At 39.7% G+C, this 12,468-nt stretch overlaps 1 protein-coding gene across 3 annotated transcripts in view; it reads left to right on the plus strand.

Moving 5' to 3' along the window:
* Window positions 1-12,468, plus strand: part of apaf1 (apoptotic peptidase activating factor 1) — a 240,293-nt gene that overhangs the window by 44,402 nt on the left and 183,423 nt on the right. For all 3 annotated transcript variants that reach the window (XM_073066284.1, XM_073066286.1, XM_073066285.1), the window contains exon 8: window positions 10,387-10,625. In XM_073066284.1, the coding sequence (XP_072922385.1) occupies window positions 10,387-10,625 (239 nt within the window). The remainder of the gene's footprint in view (window positions 1-10,386; window positions 10,626-12,468) is intronic.

Genomic DNA, 12,468 nt, shown 5'->3' on the forward strand with positions numbered 1-12,468 from the left:
AGTGACTCATACCCATTTATTATACATAAATGTCATCATTGTGAGATGTATTTCTTTATCATGCAAATGCTTATTGCTTCACTTAGCAATAAATTGATAAATTCAGGATGCCACCAACCCAATATATGTTGATTCATACTTTACCTTTAAGGTGAGGGTCCTAGCTTAAAAAATAACATTTTGAAAAAACTTGAAATGGTTTTCTTAAAATTAGTTAGACTTTGTAGTCTTTAAGAGAAAGGTACCCAAGTTTCTATTTTATTTGGGGCGGTAAAATATTCCTATTCTTACAAAATAGCCCTCCTTCCAACTTGAGTCTGGGCAGCTATAAGTGAAATGATCAAAATATTTCAGTAATACAGTGTGCTGGAGGAGCTCAGCAGGTCAGGCAGCAAGTATGGATGGGAATAACCAGTCGACTTTTCGGACTGAGGCACTCCCGATGAAGGGTCTCAGCCGGAAATGCCGACTGCTTGTTCCCATCCATGGATGCTGCCTGACCTGCTGAGCTCCGCCAACACATTATGTGTATTGGTGTGGATTTCCAGACATCTGCAGTACCTCTTGTCTCTAAAATATTTCAGAAATTTTATCTGTGGCAGATACTTCATATCTGTTCGAAATACATTTCAGGGTTAGACAATTTCTGTCACATTCTTTTACTGGAGTTGAATCATTCCCACTTAATTGAGCTACCTGTGAACCAAGAACAATTAGAATTTGTGGCTTCTAAAGGAAGCTATCCTTTACTTAACTGAAAAAGTCATATTGGCCTGAAATTTATGAAAGTAACAATGGGGAAAATGCTGGTGCCTACAGTCTTCACTGAGAAGAACATCTGGAAATTTCTCATGGGCAATTAAGTGTGGAATGCACCAAATGGTGTTGATGACAACCATCTCTTCTATCAGGTGCACTGTTGTTTTAAATAAAGCTAAAAATGTTATGCCTCCTGTTATGAGTTACTGACCTTCGAGTTGCTTGCGTAATCTTTATTGCTGCTGACCATCTATCTAACCCAATATAAAGTGATGAAGACCATCATTCTCTCAGTAAATTTAAAAATTGATTGACTTCTTTCTAAAGCTTGTGAATATTTTTGTTACTGTCTTGATCCACTATGTATTTCCAATCTTTGGTTTACTGTGAAATTAGACCATAAGACATAGGAGCATTTACACCATTTGGCCCATTGATTCTGCTCTCCGTTCCATCATGGCTGATTTAATGTGTGATTAACCCAATCCCATCTGTGCTGGTACACTTGAGATCAATGCCAAGAATAAAGCATTCGGAAGAAGAAAGCAGTGTTGGTTCTTTATTTCTTAACATTAAATAGTTCAATAACTTCACAAGTGCAGCACATAAAGTTCATGTCTATACCTCATCTTTATGACTGCAGTGTTCAGTCATTACCAACTAGGTTGTTTATTACGTTGCAACAATTTAGTGAGTAGCTGTGTGAGTTGTAATCCTCACTTCTTATCTCCTGCTTTGCTGTAGGCAAGAATTGTTCATTCTGATTCTGTTCCTCCTCCCCCCCCCTGTTACCTGCCACAGTGAAAGATGCAACACATTCCCTATAAATAGTTCCAAATTCAAAGTGACATTGTATTTGAGGAAATCTATGCTCTGGAGCCTGCTAAAACTTTTGGAGTAGCTTTAATTGAGGTCAGTGATGCATTGCTTTCTGTGGTAAAATCTGGGCCAATATGTTTTATGTAATGTCCCTGTTTTTTTGTTAGTTCCTAACAAACTAATGGATAGCTTCTAATCGACACTGACCAGGTTTTCTTATTTCAACAATTCTCATGCAAGTTTTCTGTCTGTCACAGTTTGAGCATGTGTAGGGATAAGCACCGCAGTGTTTATGTTTGAAGGGGAGAGTGTCAGGGCACAGGGAAGGCTGGGTGTGGGAAGAACTGGTCAGGGAGTCGTTGCAGGGGGAAGAGGAGAAAGATGTGAATAGTGATGGGATTATGTTGAATAACCTGCAGCTGTACCAACCTAGTCCCCTGCATTCAGTATTCAATGTGGCCTCGACATTGAGAGGAAGCAAGCGCTGTTTAATCGCCTGTATTTCTGTCAGGCTTCTGGTTGTGTGTCATTTCTACTCCCACACCAGCCTTTCTCCCTGCTTTCTGTTTATATTTCCGGTATCTGCATTTTTTAGGTACAATTTCATTTAGTGTTTTTACAGTTAGTATAAATTATTAGCTTTCAACCATTCAGCGAGGCCATTTGCAACATATCTACCCACCGCTTCTTGTGCAAATAGTGTTGTTTCCTCAAGCGGACTCATTCATTCAAACCTGGCAATAGTTTTTGTTTATAAACATTGCAGTAAAGGGGTTTGAATTGCAAAGCCTGTTTCTTCCTTTCTGTATTATATTTTCTCTCCAACTTTATCTGATAACAATTAATTTGGATTGTTTGAGTTTGAGTCCAAGGGCTCCAGGACTTCTAACTGTGAGCACTCTGATGTCATTCTTATTTTCGCTTGCATAGGACGAAGAAATCCTCCATCAGGACCACAACCTTGCCGTCTGGTTTGGAGGTTTACATGCTTAATGACTTGGAGAGCTGGAGTGAAGGCCTTGTGCTTTGGCTCTTGGTAGGGGCACCCAAGCCAAACAGGGCAAAGCGTAGAGGCTAGACTAAGAGTCGTCCACCATTCCTCCAGGTTTGGGGGTTCATCTCAGGACGAACACCCTGACCGGTCAAAAAACAAATGTTATGGAAACAGCAATGAAGTAATCTTTTATACAGTGGGATGGAGAACCTTCATTGCTGCCCTAAACACCAGCAGTGTAATGGGCAGTTAAGTAAATAATTAGGAGGAAGAAATGCCAGTATCACTGAACTGAAAAACAGAAGCCAGTAGTACGTGAGAAACTTCACTGTCATGTATTATTTATTTGAGTGCCACATTGTTAAACACAATAAAAATAATGTATTGACACAGTTCCATAATTTCGTTCATTTGACTTTTCTCAAACTGCTGTAAACTAGAGCACTGAGATTCATGTGCGTCACTTATCTGGCCCGTTCTGACAGATGGTGTTGCAGCAACTTAGCATGCTGTATGTGCAGATGGCAGTGTATAGCTTCAGGTACCTGTTTCATGGAGAAATATAGAACAAAGTGTACCTCTCCTGCAGGTGATTAGGAATTTCTTGTGCCATAAACTTGAAGGCTGTGGTCTTAACTGTCATTAGTGTTACGCCCGTGGCCCCCTCCTTTTTGAGAATGGCAGGATTGCTATTGATTCGAGTCAGGAGACCCAGGAAATGAGAGAAAGACATGCAGAATCCACAAAGAGTTTGGAATGTGTCCTGGCCTCCGAAAGGCGGAACTATTGATAATGGCTATTGTCTCTTGGAGACGGACTTGTGTATTGCATCCTGTACGATGCATCGAAGCCCCCCAAGGCAATGAACCGAGGGGGGGGGGGGGTTGGTGGAGGGATTGCATCATCCCACCCTGACTGACATCTGAGACCCTGTGAGTCAGGATAAAAGAGGGTCTGAGGAACAGCCCCTTCAGATGCACCAGAAGAAATGCTAGAACTCCTGTAACAGCGAATGCCAGTGGAACCAGCCCACATGCGTCCTTTTCCATTTGCCTCGGAATTGGTGGGTCTTGCCACGGAAGCACGGCTTTAGCTAACCTTGAAGGGGAAATCAGTCCCCCAACGACTCTCGAAGGATTGACATCATAAAAGGGATGGGCAAGTTAAACCTCCGTCTTTCTCTCCAACCAAAAAGGCTGCAGCCTACAGCTTGACTGAACTAAAGTGACTTTTATATTTCCATCGGACAATACATTATCCCCTAGACAACGATAGAGCTATTTCTTATTGATTTTTATTATACCCACGCTTTTAGATTTAGTATTGATGATGTATATTATCTGTGTGTTTGCATTGATATTATTTTTGTGTATTTTTATCAATAAATACTGTTAAAAATAGTACCATCAGACTTCAACGGACCTCTCTATCTTTGCTGGTAAGTGACCCAGTTACGGGGTGCGTAACATTAGTAAGAAAGGCAATGAAGATTGTTAATTTCCTTTTTGGATCATGTCAGAAATCTAAGCTGTCATTTCCTTTGTCAAAGGAGTGGTCATATATATTCACCTGTGTTCTCATGGCAGCAGGTTGGATAGCACAGAATTCCTTCTGTTTTGTTGTGAAGTGTCAACCTAGATTTTGTACTTTAATCTCTAAAGCAGGAGTTCCCAGTTTTTTTTCCATATGCAATGGACCAATACCATTAAGCAAGGGGTCCATTGTCCCCAGGTTGGAAACCCCTGGTCTAAAGTCAGGCTTGGACTAATGACTTCCTGTTTTACTAAAACACACTCACATTGTTACCCTGCGGATGCCCATCCACAGTCTCTTGCTCTGCTAAGCAGTTGAATTGTGAGGTGAATTTAAGGTTAATTATAACATCCAGTGTTTTGAACATCTTTCCCCACTGCATTGCATTGTTTTAACCTATAGGTCTCTCCTTGGATAAGAAACTCTGTAATTGTTTACTTCTGTGATACTGGAATTGTTTAACTGATAATTGCTCGGTGTAAAATATTTGACGATGCTGCATACATCCGATCAAGAAATTAATGGAAAATTATGACATCTTTGTTAACCAGCTTTATTCTGAACTTGGAGTCTAGCTATGTCAAAAACCTGGGGCACTTTGAGTTGCCATTACACAATCTCTTATGTCTGTCTTTCTCAGATTACTGAACACCAGAGTTTTGACCTTCAGAATTTTTTTTCTGTGTGTTAATATAACCATTTTTGGCTTGGGTAGATTGTTACCATTTGTTCCTATTCCAGTTCCTTTAAATAGAAATACTCCTGCTCTAATCATAAAAGTGCTTGGCTAACCATGTTGAATTGTGGGGCTGAATATGATTTATTTATTCACATTTGTTCACTTCATTCTTTGGATTATTTGTCAGTTTGAGTAGATTCCCTGCTTCCTGGATCAACTGTTTTTAAGCTTTAAGCCTAAGCTCAGATGTCATAAATCATTTTTATAAGGCTGGAGTTCTTACAAATGTATAAAAAACTCATGCAATAACATGTAGCTTTTCAAATAGCCTTAGTCTATTCACTATTACCAAAAATCTAATTGTTGCAAAGTATGGTTCACATTCTTTTCCCACCCTCTTTTCCAATCTTCTCTTGTTTCTAAAGACAATGACTCTTTGCTGAAATACAGTTCAGGAGCTGAAGATTCAAATACTGAGATTCGATTGTCGCTGACACTCTCACTTTAAAAATGATCAAAAAGTCCTGATGACATTGGGAAATAGTGGCAAGGTAAAGTTGCTGAGTTCAATTACGTAAAGGTTTGGAATTAGAAGCATGTGTGACATAATTGCTTTAATGGATTACAGTAAAACTCCAATAATCCAGCACCCATGGGTGGTGCTGGACTGGCAGATTTTCTGTGCTACTGAATGTCATCCCCATTAATATCCCAACAAAGTTTTAATACACCTTTTAATGTTACACAAAAGTGCTATAAATTTTCTAGTGAGCTAGTTGAGTTTAAAAGCAATGCTGGAACAGAACATGGTCTGTTTAAAGGGAATAATGGAAATGGGGCCCTTGTGAGGTTAAAGGGAGCAATGAAAATGGGGCCTTGTGAGGTGATAAGGGAATGTGATAAACAAAATTCAGTGAACTAGATGCTGAACCTTAGGAATTATGAACAACTGGATATCAGATTATCGGAGTTTTACTGTAGTCCTGGTAGATGCTTTTATGTAGTTTTAAAGAGGAGCATTGATCTTCTTCTGCTCTTCCATTTTACATCAGGGCCCAATGGTAATCTCTTCTGTGATCAATGGGATTACGCAAAATAACATCCACTTCTACGAAAAATATTCCCATTAAAAATGCAAAGCTTCTTTCAAAGAGCTTTGTGGATGAAGTCCAAGTATTAAAGATCAGATTATAAGGAGGTAAACCAAAATCATGAAGCTCTAAATGGTTTGAGAAGGTAAATTAGTGAACACCAGATGTTTGCATGAAATGTGAATAGGAAAGGAATGGCTCTGGACTGCAGGAGATAATGTAGGATAATGAATAAGTTCAGAGCTCACCACAAGTAGTACCATAGCAGAAGAAGGAGAATAATCTGAAATCTAATATTAAAAAGTGGGAAAGATCATAGATTGCTACTCATTTAGCACAGGTGCTAGTGAGACTATTTCAGCAGTTCCATTTAATATCATGGAATGCATACAATGTACAACCTGAAATTCTCATTCTTCGCAGGGATCCACAAAAACAGAAGAGTACCCCAAAGAATGAGTGACAGTAAAAAAAAACATTAGAACCCAAAACCCCCCCCACTCGCCCTCCCACACACAGGCAGCAGCAGAGCTGTTTCCCCCACCTTCCTCCCACTTATTTCAGTAAAAAAAAATGCTGTTGGTAGAATCTCAGGTGGTGATGAGAGGGCGTATAGGGGTGAGATGCCAACTAGTGAAGTGGTGCTACAGCCTGGCATTAATGTCAGTAAGATGTAAGAGCTGATTGTGGACTTCAGGAAGGGTAAGATGAAGGAACACATAACAATCCTCATAGAGGGATAAGAAGTGGAGAGAGTGAGCAGCTTCAAGTTCCTGGGTGTCAAGATCTCTGAGGATCTAACCTGGTTCCAACATACCGATGTAGTTATAAAGAAGGCAAGACAGCGACTATACTTTATTAGGAGTTTGAAGTGTTTTAGCATGTCAACAAATACACTCAAAAACTTCTATAGTTGTACCGTGGAGAGTATTCTGACAGGCTGCATCACTGTCTGGTATGGAGGGGCTACTGCAAATGACCAAGAAAAGCTGCAGAAGGTTGTAAATCTAGTCAGCTCCATCTTGGGTACTAGCCTACATCTTCAGGGAGTGGTGTCTCAGAAAGGCAGCGTCCATTATTAAGGACCTCCAGCACCCAGGGCATGCCCTTTTCTCACTGTTACCATCAGGTAGGAGGTACAGAAGTCTGAAGGCAGAGACTCAGCGATTCAGGAACAGCTTCTTTCCTCTACCATCCGATTCCTAAATGGACATTGACTCTTTGGACACTATCTCACTTTTTTAAATATACAGTATTTCTCTTTTTGCACATTTAAAAAAAAAATCTATTCAATATATGTAATTGATTTGTTTATTATTATAATTTTTTTCTCTCTGCTAGATTATGTATTGCATTGAACTGCTGCTGCTAAGTTAACAAATTTCACGTCGCATGCCAGTGATAATAATTCTGATTCTGACAAAAGCAAACACTCGGTGATTTACGGTGTTGAAATCTGCTGTGTGGCTCCCCCCCCCCCCCCCCCCCCCCAGTTCTCTGACTCGAGAATTGGTAACAAACTCTCGCCTACCAATGAGAGGGAGAGGGGAGTTCATTGAGTACAGAGCCCTTTGACAGCTGATCCACTGTTCCCGATATTCTGATCCTGGAATATTCTGTGCAATTCTTATGTGAACTATAGGAAGAATATAGAACCATTGGTAACAGTTCAGTTCGGTCTTGTTAAAGGTGTAGTTTGGAGAGAAGAAGTGCCAAACTCTATGTATATATTCAGTGTTTTTAAGGAAATATCCTGATTTGATAGAGATTATCACCACAGAACACAGATTTACGTAGAAAATAGAAACAGTACACAGGTGCTTTCAGTTTTACTATTTTGCTTGTGGGTTATTTTGGCTGTTGAAATGATTGCTACTACCATCAGGAGGAAGTACAAGAGTCTCAGGACTCACACCACCACATCACATGCCCTATCACTGAATTGTTTCCACAAGCTATGGACTCACCTTCAAGGACTCTTCATCTCACGTTCTTGATATTGTTTGTTCATTCATTATTTTTTCTTTTGTATTTGCACATTAGTTGTCTGTACTGCTGGGTGTGGTCTTCCATTAATTCTGTTGTATTTCTTGGATTTACTGTGTATGCCTGCAAGAAATTGAATCTCAGGGTTGTATATGGTAACATGCAAAAGTTTGGGCACCCCTGGTCAAAATTTCTGTTACTGTGAATAGTTAAGTGAGTAGACGATGAACTGATCTCCAAAAGTCATAAAGTTAAACATGAAACATTCTTTACAACATTTTAAGCAAGGTTAGTGCATTATTTTTGTTTTGTACAATTTTAGAGTGGGGGAAAAAGGGAAAGGAGCACCATGCAAAAGTTTGGGCACCCCAAGGGATTTGAGCTCTCTGATAACTTTTACCAAGGTCTCAGACATTACTTAGCTTGTTAGGGCTATGGCTTGTTCACAGTCATCATTAGGAAAGGCCAGGTGATGCAAATTTCAAAGCTTTATAAATACCCTGACTCCTCAAACCTTGTCCCAAAAATCAGCAACCAGGGGCTCCTCTAAGCACCTGCCTAGCACTCTGAAAATTAAAATAAATAATGCCCACAAAGCAGAAGAAGGCTATAAGAAGATAGCAAAGCATTTTCAGGTAGCCGTTTCTTCAGTTCGTAATGTAATTAAGAAATGGCAGTTAACAGGAATAGTGGAGGTCAGGTTGAGGTCTGGAAGACCAGGAAAACTTTCCAAAAGCACTGCTTATAGTATTGCTAGAAAGGTAAATCAAAACCCCTGTTTGACTGCAAAAGACCTTCAGGAAGATTTAGCAGACCCTGGAGTGGTGATGCACTGTTCCGCTGTGTAGCGACACCTGCACAAATATGACCTTCGTGGAAGAGTCATCAGAAGAAAACCTTTCCTGCATCCTCACCACAAAATTCAGCATCAGAAGTTTGCAAAGGAACATCTAAACAAGCCTGATGCATTTTGGAAACAAGTCCTGTGGACTGATGAAGTTAAAATAGAACTATTTGGCCGCAATGAGCAAAGGTAAGTTTGGAGAAAAAGGGTGCAGAATTTCATGAAAAGAACACCTCTCCAACTGTTAAGCATGGGGGTGAATCGATCATGCTTTGGGCTGTGTTGCAGCCAGTGGCACAGGGAACAGTTCACTGGTAGAGGGAAGAATGAATTCAATTAAATACCAGCAAATTCTGGAAGCAAACATCACACCATCTGTAAAAAAGCTGAAGGTGAAAAGAAGATGGCTTCTACAACAGGATAATGATCCTAAATACACCTCAAAATCCACAATGGACTACCTCAAGAGGCGCAAGCTGAAGGTTTTGCCATGGTCCTCACAGTCCCCTGACCTAAACATCATTGAAAATCTGTGGATAGACGTCAAAAGAGCAATGCATGCAAGACGGCCCAAGAATCTCACAGAACTAGAAGCCTTTTGCAAGGAAGAAGGGTCAAAAATTCCCCAAACAAGAATTGAAAGACTCTTAGCTAGCTACAGAAAGCATTTACAAGCTGTGATACTTGCCAAAGGGGGTGTTACTATGTACTGCCCATGCAGGGTGCCCAAACTTTGCTTCGGGCCCTTTTCCTTGTTTGTTATTTTGAAACTGTAAAAGATGGAAATAAAAAAGTAATCTTGCTTAAATTATTAAAGAATGGTGTCATCTTTAACTTTATGCCTTTTGGAAATCAGGTCATCTTTTACTCGTTAGCTATTCAGAAGAACAGAAATTTTGACTGGGGTGCCCAAACTTTTGCATACCACTGTATATGTACTTTGGTAATAAATTTACTTTGAACTTATCTGGAGATAGTGATTTAGATCTTGTGTATTGATATTTCACTCTTAATGGCAATTAGCTACAATTAGAAAACATATCACTAGAAGTTGGTGTTTATCTTAATATTAATGTGCATGTGAATGTTAAAGGACATATTTTCCCCCTCTAATGGTGTACTTTTTACAGTTGTGTCGATGGAAGGAGTGACTTACCAACTGGAATACAGAGAACTGAATGGTTTATCTTTAATTCTTTGTCAGTTTATGTAACTAAATCTGGAAATGTTGACCTGAGGGCACTTATTAGCATATATTTTTATGCAATAGATTGATTCCTTTAACAAAATGAAGGGATGGGTGACTGAGCTCCAGCTACTGGCTACAGTCATACTATCAGATTTTGTATTTCCTCAGGGCATAGGAGGTGACCATTTGGCCCATTGAGTTGGTGCTGGTTCTCGAAGCATTCCCATCTTTCCCATTCTTCCACTTATTCTGTAATTTATTCTCTCACATACCCATGAGCTTATACCCTTCTGAAAAACAAAGTTCAGTTTTCTTTCGCAGTTGTGGGGAAAAAAAAATTCGTGTAGAATCATATATTGTTTAAAAAAGTTTTAATCATATTATGAAACACTACTTGCCAGCATAATAGCTGTCTTTTCCCTGGTTGAGATTTTATAAGGCTATATTTCTCAAATTAAAAAAAAATTAGAAACTTGTATTAATATTTTTCAGGTTCTCCTCTGGTTGTCTCCCTCATCGGTGCTCTATTGCGAGAATTTCCAAATCGGTGGTCGTATTACCTCAAACAGCTGCAGGGTAAACAATTCAAAAGAATTCGTAAGTCGTCCTCCTATGATTATGAGGCACTTGATGAGGCTATGGCAATTAGCATTGACGTTTTGGAGAAGAGCCATAGAGAATACTACAAGGACCTCTCCATACTAAAAAAAGATGTGAAAGTGCCAACTAAAGTAAGTTCTGCTGTTTTCTAATAACCCGTGAATTTGTGTTTTAATTTTTGATTGGCGTCTCCCAATGGTGACGTGCACGAGCGATCTGTGTGGAGTTGCCCTTCCAGCTCCAGTCTGGGAATTTAATAGGGAGCTTTGAGTAAATAGTAAACTGTGTGATGTTCTTTACAGATGGCTGTTTGAGGTTATTGAAAAGGTACTCTGAAAAATGAATTGTATTTTCATTTGCTGTGTTCTGGAATAAGCAGCACCATCTGCAAATTGGATGCCAGTAATATTTATGTAAATCTGTCACTTCTGTGGTAGGCCATTTTGAAACTTCTTTTCAGTGAGTTATAAAGCTTTCGTTATGTCAATCAATTTGTCACCCTTTTAGAAAATAATGAATCAATCCAATGCAAGAATAGTTGAAAGAAGAACATTTCTTAAACATTGATAATAAATTATTCAAATGAAAACTTAGTGGAATTATACTGAATATGGTTCCTTTTGCATATTTGTGAAACTGAACTATTAAATCTATGTCAGGAAGATGTGGAGACACTTTTGACCACATTTTTCTTGTGATTGCAAGACTCTGTTGGACGCTGGTAATGCAGAATACTGCAGGTCCGGTGCTGTAGTTTATTGGCAGGACTGACGATGAGGGAGCTGTGTGGCCTTGCTTGTAGCATGGATTAGACTACATTGTGCAGTGTTGCCTGTTGCATTCGCACAGAAGAGGTGACGCTGGAGGCAGTGTGGTGCACCGTCAATGCTGAATTGGGGGCTGGCCCCTTTTATGGGTGCTCCCTTCCAGTGTTCACTCAGTGGAAGATAAGCTAGATTGTGTTCATCCGCAGACTTCTGTAGGCTTGTTCTTGCTGACAACATCCATGGAGTCAGGGTCTTGGGCTATATTATTTTGTTTTTGTGTGACTGTGTTCACTGCTATTTTACATGTGTGACATCTGCATTGTGCTAATACTGCTTTGCATCCCGTCCCTGGAGGAAAGCTGCTTTGTTTAGCTGTGTTCATGGGTATTCATATATGCTTGAATCACAAATATTGACACCTTAATAATGACAATTGAATTGAACTTGACTTGGTCTTGAACTTTTCTGAGTTGTCACTTGGATGGATCAAAGCTTTTCATAAATGGAAATAGAGTGAAGAGTGGGACTGCGAAGTACAAAGCTCCGTTATAAAACCCATGAAAGAGTACTCCTTTTCAGTTGTAGTTTTAATGGCAATTTAGCAAATTTTCCTCATTTTTTTGAGGTTAAGGCCTCCGTGTGGTACACGTAAAGGCACCTCGTACGTAGACTTGGTTTGCTAAATGCCTGTGAGCAGGGTAAAACACTTCCTTTGAAGTGTAATTTCAAACAATCTTTGACAGTACTCATAATCAGTACAATAGGTGCAATCCAAACTATAATACAGTTTTCAAATTGATGTGACTTCCGGTGGTGGAGGGTGGGTGGTGATAGCTTAGTGGCTAGCACACAACGCCTTACAGTACGGTACCTGGGTTCAATACCCATTGCTGCCTGTAAGGAGTTCGAACATTCTCCCTGTAACTGCATGGTTTCCTCCCACAGACTGAAGACGTACCAGTTGGTAGGTTAATTGGATATCATAAATTGTCCTGTGATTAGACTCAGATTAAGTCAGGAGATTGCTGGGTGGCACAGCTCAAAGGACAAGAAGAAACAATTCTGCACTGTATCTCAATAAATAAATTACGTGAATGTTTATTAAGGTAAAATTCTGCTCCCACATATCAACAATGTTCTGTATAAAGGTTCAGTGTAGTAGAAGGGACTATTCTTCCACCCTCAGCTTAATTAACCCATGTTCAGA

The sequence above is a fragment of the Hemitrygon akajei genome, chromosome 14, assembly GCF_048418815.1.
Source record: "Hemitrygon akajei chromosome 14, sHemAka1.3, whole genome shotgun sequence".
NCBI lineage: Eukaryota > Metazoa > Chordata > Chondrichthyes > Myliobatiformes > Dasyatidae > Hemitrygon > Hemitrygon akajei.